General features: G+C 41.4%; 1 protein-coding gene across 1 annotated transcript; it reads left to right on the top strand.

Moving 5' to 3' along the window:
* Positions 1-473: 473 nt before the first annotated feature.
* On the top strand, positions 474-16,466 carry scamp2 (secretory carrier membrane protein 2). Its single transcript, XM_029668636.2, has 9 exons — positions 474-636; positions 8,179-8,256; positions 8,453-8,539; positions 8,915-9,029; positions 9,487-9,615; positions 10,306-10,465; positions 10,915-11,016; positions 12,599-12,716; positions 13,366-16,466. The coding sequence occupies exons 1-9, from the start codon at positions 580-582 to the stop codon at positions 13,513-13,515; spliced, it is 996 nt and encodes a 331-aa protein (XP_029524496.1). The 5' UTR covers positions 474-579; the 3' UTR covers positions 13,516-16,466.
* The last annotated feature ends 1,667 nt before the right edge of the window (positions 16,467-18,133 follow it).

Genomic DNA, 18,133 nt, shown 5'->3' with positions numbered 1-18,133 from the left:
CTCAGAATAACAAATCGGATACTCTGTCATTTTTTTAGAGCACCGACTTTCCGACCTGGAAATCAGTTGGAGATTTCCAAGTTCCGAGTTCCCAGTTGTTTTGAACGTGGCATGTATATGTTACTTTCAACCCAACTTTATGTATGTATTTCCCCCTGCTGCAGTTTACTGATCAAATTAAAATAATCGTTTCTTTAAAATAAAATTGCCTTGTCAACATTAGCCTAAGGGGGGAATTTTCCAAATTATTGTATTTTTAACCATAGGTCTGGCTAGTGCCATTAATACACCTCGAATTGTTTCAAAATAGTATTAAAGACATGCACAAATGTTTTGTCTATTTTCTTTGTAAATAAATCGGAGACATGCCGTCTCCCAAAACAACTATTTTGATCTCAAGGTGGGGGGCCTTACTTGACTAGCCAAATGACGTAGGTAGACGTCATCTCATACGTAACCAACGTCTGCGCACTAAACTCCATTTCAGGAAGTTACCAGTGCGATAAAAAGGAGCATATCAAACGATAGGAGGACTGTGTATTGTTTATACTTTGAGGAGATCTATAAAACGCCATTAAAATGTCGGGATTTGACGATAACCCATTTGCAGATTCGTCCAATGTCAACCCTTTCCAAGTAAGACCCTTTCATTCCACACTAGAGTTGATACAAAGTTGCTGCTAACTTTTAACCAATATTTGCTAAAAAAGTAACACAAAGAAACATGTTGGGTGTATTCCGGGTTTAATTCGGGCGACGTGGCATGATTGACAAAGCTTCAGCCTCTAATTTGTCATTGTCTGCAAATGAGGGTGGGGTTTCGCCATTCTCTCAGCTACAGGAAGTTGCAAATTTTGTTAAATACAAATTTGATAAAGGCAATCGTTTACAAACTGATAGACTGGTCTACTACTTCTTTTTAAAATAATATGGAATTCCACAATTTAGCACGCCATGGCATAGGCTATACGATCTTGGGGTAGGCTACTGTTAGTGAGCACATTGTCTGTATCATCTGTTTTTCATCAACCGAAACCTACACAATTCACCTTACCTTTAGATGGGAACCAACCTGGACTCAGGGGTAGACATATCATAGTAAATGTAAATCCGATACACTCCAATTGGTCTGATATATGTTCCGTTTCATATGATATGCATTAATTTGTGGATGTCCATCATCCATTTTGTATGATATGTTATGAATTTGCAAAGTGTGTGATATGTTACAAATTCATATTTGTTGGGGCAACATTAGCTAGGTTGCTAACACCAGAGATATTAGAGAAAGGAGATCGGAACCCCATTGTGCAATCAATGGAGGAATGTGTCAAATATAATACCTCAAGCAGCAGACTATCGACCAATTGTGTTCACGTTGTTATGCCGCATCACGCGGTTGCTAAGATAATTGTCACGCAATCCCTTCTCAGAGTCAGGTTATGAGTCGAGAAGCTTGCCTATTTTCCCTGACAGTACGTGATGTCACGATTCCAAAGCTATACAATAATACAGATAGCAAGTTAATTATCTCACATCTCAGAAAATATTTGCGATGTTGATGAAATTCATGCTAATGTTGGGTTGTTGAGCTAGTGCTCAATTGACTCCCATTCACTCCTTGAAGGACAATTCTCTTTGTCCCAAAATACCCCAGAATGCACCGCACAGCCTGTTGACGTAGCATGTGCAAAATACATAATACGACGTTTCCCATCTCTTCTGAAGCATCGTTGCTAACACTAACTAGGTGGCTAATGTTAGTGGGGCTAAGGGTTAGGGAAGTGTTGCTAAGAATGCTAACATGCTAAGTAGCTAAAAAGTAGTATGAAGTTGCTAAAGTTGCCCGTGATGAGATTTATGATGACTTAAAATATAATTCTACACAAAACAAAAATATAAACGCAACCATGGTACAATTTCAAAGATTTTACAGACAGTTCACAGGTAGACAGACAGACAGGTATACATAGTCTTACACACACTCTCAAGTAAATACACAGGGCATCAGAATACTGTTTCTTTCCTAATTAAAATGGTACACAAAAACACTACACACAGACATGCACGTACACACACACACACAGAAGTGTACACATATACTGAACAAAAATATAAACGCAACATGCAACAATTTCAAAGATTTGACTGAGTTACAGTTCATATAAGGAAATCAGTTAATTTAAATAAATTCATTAGACCCTAATCTATGGATTTCTGTTAATACAGATATGCATCTGTTGGTCACAGTTACCTTAAGTAAAAGGTAGGGGCGTAGATCAGAAAACTAGTCAGTATCTGGTGTGACCACCATTTTGCCTCATGCAGCGCGACACCTCTCCTTCACATAGAGTTGATCAGGCTGTTGACTGTGGCCTTTGGAATGTTGTCCCACTCCTCTTCAATGGCTGTGCGAAGTTGCTGGATATTGGTGGGAACTGGAACATGCTGTTGTACACGTCGATCCAGAGCATCCCAAACTCGCTCAATGGGTGACATTTCTGGTGACTTCACTTTACATGTTGTGTTTTATATTTTTGTTCAGTGTAATTTGAGTGTCCTGTATGTACGTTTACTGTACTATGTTACGTCTAGTTTGAGACCAGGCTGTGTGGACTGACTTCATTGCTTCCATGATGTCTAGGCTGTAGGTCTACAATTCAGCTGCACCTTTTTACAAAGGGCCTATCTCTCTATAGACTTTAACAAAATTAATTGAACATGCTTATGGCCACACTGGTCATCAAGGAAGTGTGAGAGAGATAAGCTGAACAAACTCAATTGCACAGCAGCGAGATAGCATATAGGCTAGGCATGAATATAAATTATCTTTGATCAAGAGCAGTAGGCTGAATTTGTCCGAATGAATGCTAGAGATCTTGCAACTCTGCAAAATTCTGTAATGTTTCCTGTGACTCATTACTATGTAGAGTAGATCAAACTTCTTCTATTGGCTAGAGCCACAGCTGGTAAGTCCATTAAACAGTAGGGTGGTTGCATTGTCCCATTTGTGTATTTTACAGTATATTCTAACAATACCTCTGCATATAGAATGCTGCATACTTTACATTTACATTACATTTAAGTCATTTAGCAGACGCTCTTATCCAGAGCGACTTACAAATTGGTGCATTCACCTTATGACATCCAGTGGAACAGTTTAGTGTACAATACCAATTTTCAGTACGTTTGCCATCAGTTAAAGGACTGGCCTAGTGTGTAATGTTGACAGAATGCAAAATCTAGGCTTAACAAATCATATCCACTGTTTCAATCAGAACTTACAGAAACCAAATACCAAGTAGGCTATATAGCACGCTCTGTGTTTGCTACTCGTAGAGTGAAAAACAGTTACTGTAACCACGTCACATTTTGATTCAGACCTACAATTACTTCAATGGTAGCTAAGAGTTGCAAAGCAATCGCTCTTCCTGTACTTTCGCTGTCTCTAGTTCGCAATGGTACTGACTGTTTGCTTGCGGGGTGTGTATGCGCCTGAACAAATAGCTCAGCCTACAGTTCACAGCTGCTGTTCACATGTCTGATATTGCAATTCTGGGCGTTATTACTCAATTATGAATTTGGATATGAAGTCTGACTCGCTGTTGGATTAGATACGAGTTCGCCTTTAGCTGTGGGTTTGTGAAACTGGAACACCTTGGTAATCATTGGTGACCACACACACACTGCCAGGGTGGCCTATATAGGAATGTCTGGCGTAACGTTGTCAAAGTCTACTTTCTAGTAGGCTGCTAGGCTAGTTCACTGGTTTCTCTATAGACAACACCACTCCCTGGTTGTTATTACTGTATTGTTGAGAGAGCGTCCCGTCTTGTATTTCTTGTTGGTTAGGCCTACACCTTATTATCGTTATTTGGCTTATGTATGTTTCTGCCGTCATCATTTGTCTCCCAAACTACTTCAAACATACAGTCCATTCTGAAGGAATTCAGACCCCATGACTTTTTCCACATTTTGTTACGCTACAGCCTTATTCTAAAGTTCATAACATTTTCTCATCAATATACACACAATACCCCACAATGACAAAGCAAAAACAGGTTTTTAGAAATAGTTGGGGAAAAAAAAATATATATATATATATATACACACACATCACATTTACATAAGTATTCAGACCCTTTACTCAGTACTTTGTTGAAGCACCTTTGGCAGCGATCACAGCCTACAGTCTTCTTGATTATGACGATAGAAGCTTGGCACACCTGTATTTTCTGGAGTTTCTCCCATTCTTTTCTGCAGATCCCCTCAAGCTCTGTCAGGTTGGATGAGGAGCATCGCTGCACAGCTATTTTCAGTTCTCTCCAGAGATGTTCCATCGGGTTCAAGTCCGGACTCTGGCTGGGCCACTCAAGGACATTCAGAGACTTGTCCCGAAGCCACTCCTGCATTGTCTTGGCTGTGTGCTTAGGGTTGTTGTCCTGTTGGATGGTGAACCTTTGCCCCAGTCTGAGAACCTGCTCCAGAGTGCTCAGGACTTCACAGGACTTCATCAAGGATCTCTCTCTCCGTTAATCTTTCCCTCGATCCTGACTAGTCTCCCAGTTCCTGCCACTGAAAAATATCCCCACAGCATGATGCTGCCACCACCACGTTTCACTGTAGGCATGGTGCCAGGTTTCCTCCAGACGTGACGCTTGACATTCAGGCCAATGAGTTCAATCTTGGTTTCATCAGAACAGAGAGTCCAAGTGGGCTGTCATGTGCCTTTTACTGAGGAGTGGCATCTGTCTGGCCACTCTACCATAAAGGTCTGATTGGTGGAGTGCTGCATAGATGGTTGTCCTTCTAGAAGGTTCTCCCATCTCCACAGAGAAACTCTGTCACTCAGAGTGATCTTCTGGTTCTTGATCACCTCCCTGACCAAGGCCGTCCTCCCCTGATTGCTCAGTTTGGCCCGGGCGGCCAGCTCTATTAAGAGTCTTGGTGATTCCAGACTTCTTCCATTAAGAATAGTGGAGGCCACTGTTCTTGGGGACCTTCAATGCTACAGAGATGTTTTGGTACCCTTCCCCAGATCTTTGCCAGATTTTTACGTAATTATGACTTAACATTGAAGGTTGTGCAATGTAACAGGAATATTTAGACTTATGGATGCCACCCGTTAGATAAAATACGGAACGGTTACGTATTTCACTGAAAGAATAAACGTTTTGTTTTCGAGATGATAGTTTCCGGATTCGACCATATTAATGACCTAAGGCTCGTATTTCTGTGTGTTCTTTGTTATGATTAAGTCTATGATTTGATAGAGCAGTCTGACTGAGGCAGCAGCAGGCTCGTAAGCATTCATTCAAACAGCACTTTTTTGCGTTTTGCCAGCATGCTTCAAGCATTGCGCTGTTTATGACTTCAAGCCTATCAACTCCCAAGATTAGGCTGGTGTAACCAATGTGAAATGGCTAGCTAGTTAGCGTGCTAATAGTGTTTCAAACATCACTTGCTCTGAGACTTGGAGTAGTTGTTCCCCTTGCTCTGCAAGGGCCGTGGATTTTGTGGAGCGATGGGTAACGCTCGATGTGTTCCTGGTTTCGAGCCCAGCTAAGGGCGAGGAGAGGGACGGAAGCTATACTGTTACACTGGCAATACTAAAGTGCCTATAAGAACATCCAATAGTCAAAAGGTATATGAAATACAAATGGTATAGAGAGAAATAGTCCTATAAATTCCTATAATAACTACAACCTAAAACTTTTTACCTGGGAATATTGAAGACTCATGTTAAAAGGAACCACCAGCTTTCATATGTTCTCATGTTCTGAGCAAGGAACTTAAACGTTAGCTTTCTTACACGGCACATATTCCCCTTTTACTTTCTTCTCCAACACTTTGTTTTTGCATTATTTAAACCAAATTGAACATGGTTCATTATTTATTTGAGGCTAAATTGATTTTATTGATGTATTATATTAAGTTAAAATAAGTGTTCATTCAGTATTGTTGTAATTGTCATTATTACAAATACATTTAAAAAATCGTCCGATTAATTGGTATCTGCTTTTTTTTGGTCCTCCAATAATCGGTATCAGCGTTGAGAAAAACCTAATCGGTCGACCTCTAGTCTGAATACTCTCCGAATGCACTGTATCCATATTTTTGTGGTCACCAATGATTACCAAGGTTTGCCATCTATTTAACTGATTGAATTGTTAAATGGCAGGGATGTCTCTTCATCCTTCTTGGGAAAGCTGCCAGGTGTGTCAGAGGGGCTGATGGCTACTACACAAATCAGATTATAAAGCCTATGTGTCACATGACTTCATGTGTGACACATTATCATGTGCTGAGAGCAGACCGACTCCCACCTGTTCATATCAACCCCCATGTCTCTTCTGGATTTTGTTTGTTTGTATTGCTCTGCTCTCGGGCCAGGGGTCATTCAGCCTTTACTTGGAAGTTTTCTAAACGGTCCTGTAAATAATTAGCCTAGCTTAGGCTAACATCAATCTTTTCTCTTGATGCCCACTGAAATATTAAATCAAACTGGACTCCGGGATGAATGTGGTTGTCCCTGATTTTACATTTTTGCTACATTTATTTTTTTGACTTCAGGAAATGAAACGTCTTGAGCTATTCGATATCACAAGAATTCATAAGCAAGAATTCATAAGCACTCTCTTTTTACGTGAGCTCTGAAATTAAAGGCTACGTGCGTCACGTGAACATTGTCAATTCTTTCCCGTGACGGATCAATAGTCCTATTAGATGAGACGATTATGTCGTGATAATAAGAATGAGTGTTGCATATTGGCGTTTCCGTCTAAAAGGACCCACGAGCAACAACATGTGAAGTCAAACAGGAGCATGTCCAATACAAGCGTAGTAGTCTTTCTTTTTGAGAAATGAAGGCATATATAAATGTTTTAACCATTTGCTTATTCCTAATTTTCAGGATTGGAAAAAGGCTTTGATTTCTGGTCAAACAGATGGATAAAGGGTCATCTACCAGAAAAAGTCTTAACATTTTATTAGAAATGGATCAAAACAGAATAATGTTGAAGTAAAGACCCATGCCAATTAATATCAACACCTATATTTGGTTTTGGAGAAATGATTTGCCTTCTGTAAGTTCAAGAAACATTTGCTTTGTAACTCTGTTACCAAAAACCCAAATACCTTTAAGATATTTTCTCATTTCTCTCCCTCATGAGTAGGGAGAATAACAAAACTAACAGATAAGGGTAGACCTACCAATTAGTTTGTGTTTTTACTGATATGAAGTTTGTTTAATTATTAAGTGATTTAAAAAATAAATAAAAACACTTAAATCAGTAACTGAATTATCGAAAAATCAGTGTCGGAATTACTGCAACTGAATTGGCTACAATGAGAAATCATAGTAGTCACAAACTACAGTTGGGTAACTTGCTACTGTCCTCCCTTCCACTGGCATATTGTTATGTTCAGCTCATAACTGTTTTTTCTTTAAACAAAGAGGGAGAGACCAAATTGGACCAATCATAGATGTCTATGTTTCTCAAATTTACACAGCAAAGGAAAGTAGAGCGCAGTACTGTATAATGTACTGTACTTAACATATCTACTGTACTATAGTGGGCTGTAATGTCCAAACTTGTGAAACAAACTTCTGTGATTGTTTCAGATTTGGTCTGGTTCGGACCAACCAAATGTAGTCTTGTATGGGGGCGGAGCTCATTACAATAATAGCCAGTGTGTAGAATATTACCAAAATATGCAAAAGAGAAATATGCAATATCCTTATCTTTGTGTACCTATTCAGGATGCATTTCTGTATAGTACAGATCGGGGACCCATGATGTAATTCTGTTACCAGATGTAAATCTGATTCATCTACTGTAGTTCAATAAACAAAACCATTTTTTTTCATGTCATAGCTGACATCCCATTCTTTCTGCAGAATTCTTTGAATCTTAATTCGGAGTAGATATTTAACAGAATTATTTGGAAAGCGTGGTCGCATTAAATATCTGCGCAATTTTTACAATAAATGTGTTTTTGTGAAATTCTGTGTAAATCGTTCAAAGTAGTCCTTGTGCACAGAGTTGTAATCATTTGTTAAACTTTGACATCAAAAGTTTTTCGTTTGGCATACATTTTCAAGTGAAACATCTGAGTCAAAGCATAACTGTGGATTTGCCCATAATATTGAAGAGAAAATGTGTTGTTTTGTTTCAGGATCCATCAGTTACACAAGTGACCAACTCTGGTGTAGACCACATTGAGCAATTTAACCCTTTCCCAGACCATCAGACGGTAAGATGACCTGCTTTTTACCCTAGCATGAACGCACACATACACACTCTGTAATACACCAAACCACTCACTGATTAAAACTACCGTACAGTAACTCATGTGGACTAGATTGATGCCTGTTGATCACATATTGCTGTATTGTGTGTTGGTGTTTGTCCCACCTTTTTCGTTCTACCATGTGTCTTTCCTGTTTCAGGCTGGCCTATCAGGGCCCACTATTCCTGCTTCCACCACCCTTTCCCAGCCGGCCGTGCTCCAGCCGTCCACAGAGCCCGGCCCAAAGGTCAGTGATGGCGCTTGTCACTAGTTCACTATGAAACCAAAAGCCATCAACGTCTTCGCATGAGACTGAAAATATAGACTTTTTCACATTTGACTGTCTACCTGGCCATACTGATTTAAGCTATATGGAAATTTTTTTTGCTTCTGGGGGTGCCAAAAGGGCTCCCTTAAATGGACAGATTTATAGTCCAGAAATTACCTCAGTGGACAGAAAGGGGACACATATACCGTGAGCAAAAGCATATATTGTTTGCCTAAAACTATTTGTGTCGTTTCATGAGATAAGTCACTGATTACGTTAATATTATTATCATACATGTATGTGAACCACACAGCCAAAATGTGACCTGTCCTCTCTCCCCTTCCGTCTCTGCAGGCCACGGCGGCTGCAGCCCAGGCCAGCCTGCTGAGGCAGCAGGAGGAGCTGGAGAGGAAGGCTGCAGACCTGGATCGCAGAGAGCAGGCACTTCAGAGCAGGGGAGCCTCCACAGGTCACTCCCCTTCCCTCTATTCTCTCCCTATACATGCCACGCCCTTGTATACACTGCTCGCGCTCTGAAGATATCCTACCTTCTCAACAAGTTTTAGGGTCAATTTCAATTCAAACAATTCAGGAGGATAACAGAAGTTCCAGGACTTTCATGTAGTAATTCAGGAAGAACAACTGCAATTGCTGGAATTTCAGTTTGCAATTTCAATTTTACTTCCTGAATAAATGGAATTGACCCCAACCCTGCCTCTGACATTCCTTACCTCTACAGCAGGGACGGGGTCAATGCCCACTTCATTTCAGGCAAGCCAGGAAGTGAATTGAAATTCTAATTCATGAATGGAATAATCTTCTTGGGAAAGAGGAGGATCAATCAGGATACATTTAACATTTTGGCAATGGAGCTGTTGGAAAAAGTGATTGATTGAATGTTAATCAATGAATATCTATTGTAATAGGCAAAGAAAACAACTGGCCACCTCTTCCCAAGATCTTTCCCATCAAGCCTTGCTTCTACCAGGACTTCTCAGAGGAGATTCCCGTGGAGTACCAGAAGGTCTGCAAGATGATTTACTATCTGTGGATGTGTAAGTATACTGTCGTGTGTGTGTGTGCGCGCATGCAGTACTACCACAGAGACTGGTTTGTTACTTTGTTAAATACCGCAAAGATGCTGACTTATATTGTAATGTGACGCACTGCCCACCCTTCTTTAATACCCCATCGAGTTTATGTCCGCGTGGAAGTCTAAAGCGCAGAATAACAAAATCCCCATTGAAAAGCTGTCAGTTTAAGCTACAGATATACTGTTTGTTGCACGGGCTGCGTCTCAATCCACCACATCCTCCCATGTCGGCCTTCCCGCATTTTCGGTGGAAGGTGGCAGAGCTACAGCGGTGTTTGTCAGGCCAGGATACGTTTTCACGGGCCTCGTCTGAAGTCTGTACCGCCGATTTGCCAACTTCTGTCTGTAGCGTCCGAACGGTTTGGGCTCCAAACTAATATGACTCCGCCATCAAAAAAGCTGAGACTGTCACAAACGCGTAGATGTTGTACATGTTTTGCTTTACAATGTCCACAAGACTCGTCTGAAGGTATCCCGGCACCGGGCCATAAAATTCCAAATCAAATAGCTAAATGATCCATGGTATGACCCTCTTAAAACAATTCCATAAGTTTTGCAACGGAAAACAAAAATGAGACCAGGTTGCCTCGCCATGTTTGTCAGTTTTCTTCCATTTGGTGCCTAATGAGCGCAACCCTCTCCCTCCCCCCAGTCCACTGCGTGACTCTGTTCCTCAACCTGCTGGCATGTTTGGCCTACTTCACTGCGGATTCCGTGTACGGCGTGGACTTTGGCCTGTCCATCCTCTGGTTCATCCTGTTCGCCCCCTGCTCCTTCCTCTGCTGGTACAGACCCGTCTACAAGGCCTTCAAGTGAGTACAAGGATTGACTGACCTACTGTTGCGTTGGAATTATGGAATAGCTTAAAGGGACAGTTTTCCTGTTTTGGCCCCAATCTCAATTAATTTATTACCATATTTGCGTCAAGCACATTTTGGCACCCAATTTATTTGTATTGCACTGGTGGACAACGTTTTAACATTGCACGGTGTTGAAGGAAGGTTTAAATACTTGCAATAGAAGTTATTTTTCAGTCTTGACTTTCATGCCCAGTAGTACAATGATCATGACATTTTTGATGTTGATGGCATCCTGTCCAATAGCCAAATACCTGTAAGGGACGGACCAGACACGGAGGCACAGAGTAGTTCATAAAATGAAGGGTTTTACTTCCCAAAGAACTGCCTGATTCGGTTATGGAATTAACATCCAATGTGAGTTCGCTCAACCCTGTGTGCCCTCGCTCTCACTTCTTTTGCAGGACGGACAGCTCCTTCAGTTTCTTCTTGTTCTTCTTTGTGTTCTTCTGCCAAGTGGTGTTGTTCGTCATCCAGTCTGTGGGCATCCCCAAGTGGGGAAACAGGTAGGTCTGAGTGAATGGGACGCTATAGATGTTTTTCTGTATGTGTGGGGGGGTGGAGGGGGTTGTGCGTGCACATATGTGTGTTTGTGCGTGTGTGCCCGTGTTTTTTTGCACCTCTGTGTGTACGTACGGAGGTGTACATGTTGGCCTTAGAGAGAAATCTCAATCTCTCTTTATCTCGCCCATCTCCGCTCTCTCTCTTCTTGTCATGTCTTTGACAGATTACCTCCTACTGGAGTCTCTCTTTCCTCATAAAGACTCCTCTGTAAGTGAGAGGCTTTGGCTCCTTCTGCTCTTCCTGCAGTAACTCTCCTCTCCTGGCCCTCTTCCAATACTACAACCCCATCCAGAAACAACCCCCCCCCCCCCCCCCCCATCGTCAGTGTTGGCAGATCTGAGCGAATTAGATACAGTGGGTGTAAGCAAGCAATATGGTGAACGGTCCCGTGGTGAGGCTAGGCAGAAACATCACCATTTTGCTTACACCTATCCATCCTATTTGTTTAGGTCGGCCAAGTGGATGTTTCTGGGGGAAAAATGTAATTCAAAAAGGGGGGAGAATGTAAATTGCATTTGCTTGATTCCTTGCATACTCTTTCCTCACCTCCTTCTCGGAACCCGTTGTATGAGAAGGTTGGGAATCAAGGAAATGCAATTGAGATTCTCCCAAGGCCTCGGGTCTTTCTTACTTCCTATCCATCTGTTCAGTTGTGCTTTCCTTTGTCTGATTTAAACATGAAGCTTCTTACTCTGCTTACAATTTGGCTCTTAGTCAGAATGGTGTATGCCAGCAGCATACCACCCTGCATACCACTGCTGGCTTGCTTCTGAAGCTAAGCAGGGTTGGTCCTGGTCAGTTCCTAGATGGGAGACCAGATGCTGCTGGAAGTGGTGTTGGAGGGCCAGTAGGAGGCACTCTTTCCTCTGGTCTAAATAAATATCCCAGTGCCCCAGGGCAGTGATTGGGGACACTTCCCTGTGTTGGGTGCCGTCTTTCGGGTGGGACGTTAAACAGGTGTCCTGACTCTCTGAGGTCATTAAAGATCCCATGGCACTTATCGTAAGAGTGTTAACCCCGGTGTCCTGGCTAAATTCCCAATCTGGCCCTCAAACCATCACGGTCACCTAATAATTCCCAGGTTACAATTGGCTCATTCATCCCCCTCCTCTCCCCTGTAACTATTCCCCAGGTCGTTGCTGCAAATGAGAACGTGTTCTCAGTCAACTTACCTGGTAAAATAACGGATAAATAAATGTCGCTGAGGATGACCTCCAGGTGGTTCATTGTCAAAAGTGAATAGCTTAGTACAATCTAGCAGAACTCAACAGATGCATTGCTTTGAATAGTTGATCAATTATATTAACTTATCTGAAAATATTTTTCATAAATTAGACCCCCCCATGTTTCGTCAATGAAATAGAGTTTTGGGAAATTCTATAAATATTGTGAATTGAAACCAAAGAATATGGTTCAATGGTGAATAACATACATTTTAGAACATAATTTAATTGGACAATACATTCACATATTAGACTAAATGAAACGAATGACCCTATATGGATCCCTCTCTTTGATTCCAAGTGGTTGGATCGCCTCGTTCACCATCATCAGCACCAACAAGGCAGTGGGAGCCATCATGATCGTGGTGGCTTGCTTCTTCACTGTCTGCGCTGTGCTGTCAGTCATCCTACTGAAGATGGTATGTGGCGTTACAGTACCTACCTGTATGTCATAACTGTACATATCCAGACTTGGGGACAAAACAGTTTTTTTTTTTTTAAATTTACTTGTGACTGAGCACTTTTTTTTTCTCCAGTATGACTGTCGTGCTGTACTGTAAACTTGTATCGACGTGATGACTACAAATCCCATTGTTCAGTTCTGTTCAAGCTACGGTATACCGTTCTTACGAGAACACATGACTGGTACTCTACATGACTGCAATTGACTAACGTACTCGCTCAGTTTGTGTTCTACATTCGACAATAAAGACTGACTGCTACATCCCACTACAAATTAGGGCCGGGATGTTTTGGCAAAAATGATGAAAAAAAAAATAACCTGCTGTATGTAAAAAAAATCAAATGAAATGTTGTGCCACAGCATGGAAAATAAATACATGTGACTCTGGATGACAACATAATGATTTGTTTCCAACATTAGGGCTGTTTTCCTAAAGAAGTTAAATCTTTGTGTTTGGTTTCCTTGCCCACGATACTAATGAGTATCGCGATACTGGTATATTATCCCAGCCATAATACAAACATCATAGTTCATTGCACTTCCACCTCTACACCTATCAGTATAGAATCTATAGACCCTAATGCCTGGGTCTCCTCCTTTCCCAGGTGCACAGCCAGTACCGGCGTACCGGGGCCAGCTTCCAGAAGGCCCAGCAGGAGTTCTCCCAGGGCGTGCTCACCAACAAGTCCTTCCAGACGGCCGCCACCTCCGCAGCCTCCTCCGCCGCCTCCGGAGCTTTTCAGGGGAACAACTAGACCCAGGCTCGGGCTAACTTAACCCCCCAGATACGCCCTTCCCCTCTTCCATCCATCCAACGCCCACCAACACACCACCTTTCTGGGATGGGGATGGATCCCCCACAACCTGCTGTCAGCAATCCCTTATAGGTCATACCATGGAGCCTCCGTCGAAGAAACCACCATTGACTTGACCAGCAGTCTGTCTGCTGGGGCTTCCGTAAGGCCTGATCTGGGATCTGTTCTTTTTTTAAATATATGAGCTGTGGTCACCTGACAGCCCCCCCCCACCAAAAAAAAGGGCACTTGAGTAGGAAATTGTCCCCGCTGTGCTTTTTCAGAATGGAAAGTCGAATGATTGCGAAATCTTGCGATGTTTTTCAGTATGTGTGCACTTTTTCTTTTTTGCAATGTCCTCTGTTCGCGTATGTGTCGATGTTCTCTTTTAGGTGTGTGTGTGTGTGTCCTGGTCGTGTCATAGAGAAGATGGCGTGTTTTGTTTGCTTTATGCTTGTTGTCAATTCAGTCTTTGTATATTCCTGCTCGCATGTCTGACTGTGTTGTAAAGTAACCACATGTTGGGACTCCAACGATGGTGGCTTTTCAGCATCCTTCAATTTCAACGTGCTGATGAAGAGAATGAGTGTTTGCGTTCAGTAGGGTGATACCTGAATGAAAAGCATCAGGCATGAAGTTTAGTTTAGTGGGCACTCAGTCTAGAAGAACTATGATAATCACCTAGGTTATTAGTTACCAGGGCTACTGTAATTATTAAATGCACATTTGCCATTATTCTTGCGCATCACAATCTAATGTCCTTTTCAGATTTACACCATTTCGTTAGCCTTTTCAGACAGTTCTCGTCAAAACGAGGTACTTTGGTTTTCAATCTTTTCACGTTGTAGAAAGTGCCTTCTGTGTTTGTCGTCTGCTTATTGGCTTTGGCAATGAGATACTGGTGTTGTGTAAGAATGGGTTGAATATAGGTTGGTTTGTCAGTATATACTGTCCCATACAACTTAAAGGGACAGTTCACCCCGAAACCAAAGTTTTGTCGTTTTCATATCCTCAAAGTGGTCTATTTCACAATGTCTGTGATATCACTACACATGCATTCAAAGAAACTTGTCGGCCTCAATCTCAAACCAATGGGGATCTTAGTGCAGATAGCACAGAATAGACTCTGCTTACAATTTAAAGGCCCACTCTGTGATAGTCACACCTTTTACGGTATGGTGGCATCTGGCAAACTTGGATTTTGGCATGGACTCCACCTTTAACCAAAGCCGTGACCTGTGCCTTGACCTGTGCTTTGACCAAAGCCTTGACCAATGCCTGTGTGAGGTGTCACCTATTGAGTTTGCCTCTGTTGCCATTGGTTCCTACGGTAACCAAGCCTTAACCTTTTTTATGGGAAAAATAACATGATTGAAGGAAGAATTGAAAGAGAATTGAGACAAATACCTTTTCGTAGAATCGTGTCGACCCGTGTTGTTTTCTTTTCACATTATTCTTTCCAGTACGGTTCAGTCAACTATGGAGGATGAGTAACCAGGCCAGTGCACTACAGCTCAGCTCAGTAGTGTGAAAAAGGTATCGGTTAGACTGACATTCCTAATCCTAACTACAAATGATTGCTTTGTTGTATTCTATGGATTTGCCACTAAGACTAAACGTGAACAATGCGAAATAGATTTTTCTCCACTTTTGATTTAAAAAATATATATACTTCAGGGGGAAGTGGTTGTCAGTCAAAGCTGGATAAAGTAGTGCTGTGGTTTAAAAAAAATAAAAGTAAAGTATTTCTTAATAACCAGGTTTCCATCCAACTTTTTGTATGAGTGTAAAGTAGATGTTAGATTTTTTTTTATATATTTTTTTTTTTAATATCGACAGAACAAAAAACTCTAGGCAAGGTGGGCTCTTTTTGTGTCAATGAAATGAATTACGCGAGCAATAGAGGTGAATAATAACCATCATATCGAGAGAGAAAAAAACAACGACTTGGGAGTCATGTTGTGTGGTCCTCCCACTACTGCTCGTTGAGAAAACATGCAGTTTATTCGGCTAAAGATGAAATAAATGATGATGAACTTCACATGGTGGTGAAAGTGCAAGGTGATGGGCTTGATGCTCCTTTCCAATAAATATAGATGCTTGGCTGCCGTTTGACAAACATAATCTTGCTCTTTTTGTCCATTTTAATAATCTCATCGTGTAGTAGGCTATACCTGCACTGTATCTGCGAGTTGTTGGCTAGAGCACACGTGCCAAAACCAGAATGGGCACATTCTCTATGTAACGCAACGTTTGTTGTGACAAAAAATCAGTAGAGTTGAAAATACGATGGAAACATATTCCTTTTTTTTTTCTTTAAAAAGAAAATGGGAATTTATCCGCAAAAGTTATTTTTATGTCCAATATGTCATCACGCCCAGCATTTCATCCACAACTCAATTTGATGGAAACGTAACTCCTGTGGGAAAATGTGTGTATTGTTTTTGTGCGGATTTTTGAATATTCGGATGAAAATCTGTCGTCAATTGGATGGAAACCTAGCTACTGTAACAGAATAGATCTTTCCCTAAGTTTCCTAGAGGAAGACCAGCACCTAAATTATTTGTGAATGGATTGATGTAAACTATCTATTTTGTCATTTTCATTTGTCACCTTCACAAGAGTATGTATTCATTGTCTGTTTAAATGTAACAATTGTCCGAGATCAACTAAGCAAATCAATAACTCTTATGAAGAATGTAATATTCAAGCTAATGGTTTACTAATGGGTAAATATTTAATTTTCTGAATCATTGTTACTTGATATTGAAATATATTTAGTTTTCTTAATATCTGTGTGAATATGACCATTTGCCTGCAATGTATTGGGAGTGGAGAATTATATATTGCCTTTTTGTATTTCAATGTTAATAGTTAACCTAGTGTCTATCTAATAAAAATGGTTGCTTTAATTGATACAATTTTTGTGTTTTAAATTGAGATCATAAGTTTACTCGGGATCTTTTCATTAGTGATGTCTTAAAGGGCTACTTTGGATTCTTAGGCCTTGTTAAAACTCTTTTTAAAATCCATCATTTCCTTGAAGTGATCCCTGATCTGACACGATTGGATAGATAAGAGCAAGGCATCTGTTGCGTTGCTTTTACCAATCTAGTGATATCAGAACCGACACGCTCTACACTTTCTCTATACCGACGTGCTCTACACGTTTAGAAAACTAGGAAGGAAGCATGCAAATCTAAAGTATTTCGAATAGGGACAATGTTGAAATGCAGCGTGGCCTTCATTGTATTTTCTTCACAAATGTAGTACATTGGATGTTCCCTGTAGCTAAGCCCTTGACCCATTAGGGTGGCAGGTAGCCTAGCGGTTCGGAGTGTTGGACCAGTAACTGAAACGTTGCTGGTTCAAATCCCAAGCTGACTAGGTGAAAATGATGTCTGTGCCCTTGAGCAAGACACGTAACCCTAAGTGACCTTAGAGCAATATCAGTAATGGCTGATCCCTGGCTCTGACCCCACTCTCCGGGGGAATGGGATATGCAACAAACAAAAAAACGTGTACATTAGAGAAATAGGACAAATGTAAGCACCCACCTAAATATTATTATTATTATTATTATTACTCCACTGTCGCTGCAGTGACTTTGCAGTAAAGACTGAACAGCAGGTGAGGCTCATCCTTCTCTCCCCAGGGGAGTCTGGCTGCAGCCCAGAATAACAACACAGCCTCCTGTTTTCCTTTTATTCTCCACCATCACCAAATGGGGCCAGACAGTGTCCCAGCTAACCCGTCAACCACCCGACCTTGCACACAGGACGGCCAGACACAGAGACCCAGGGAAATTCTCCTGGCGCTTTACAGGTGCATTACACGGCAGGGGAGCTATTTATAAGTCAAACAAAGCAATTACGGTCAGAGGAGGCGAGGAACAGACTCTGAGTCTGAACATCTTTGGCAAGTCAATGAAGGGAGGGAACAAGAAGGAGGCCGGCGGCTGTGTAACTGTATATTTGCAGACAAAACATATTGTCGTGGTTTTTCTGTCCAGGACGTTTGGGGTGTTACCAATCAATAGTTGTAGTCAAAGCCTGCACCCAGATATGTGTGTGCTGTCTTACCAACTCCTAAGGTAATCGATGACAAGCAGAGGGCACTCCAAATCTTCAGAAGTTCTATACTAACTTATTCTTGACATTATTGGAATGGCATCACCTACCTCAGTTGGTATAGGATGGCGCTTGCAACACCAGGATACTGAGGTTGATTCCTGGGACTAACCGTATGTAGAATATATGCATACATGACTGTAAGTCACTTTGGATAAAAGCATCTGCTAAATGGCATATCATTATTATATTAGAAGTTTAGCTGATAGCTCTCTAAAAAACTTGGGATTTGACCTATCATAATTTGCACCACTGCAGAGACATGGATGACAGAGTATACCTTTTTTTTAAATGAGGAGAGACATGTTTGCCAGTAGAGGGCAGCATGGTGGCGTTTCTGGAATATGCTGGAATGAAGTGCTGACTCACTGTACGGTGCTTGTATCATACACATGTACCTGCATCTATACATTTACTGCTTGGGGTATGTACTCAAATGACCAATCTAT

The sequence above is a fragment of the Oncorhynchus nerka genome, linkage group LG9a (genome assembly GCF_034236695.1).
Source record: "Oncorhynchus nerka isolate Pitt River linkage group LG9a, Oner_Uvic_2.0, whole genome shotgun sequence".
NCBI lineage: Eukaryota > Metazoa > Chordata > Actinopteri > Salmoniformes > Salmonidae > Oncorhynchus > Oncorhynchus nerka.
The sequence above is the reverse complement of the archived record's forward strand: the minus strand, read 5'-3'. Positions and strand labels throughout refer to the sequence as shown.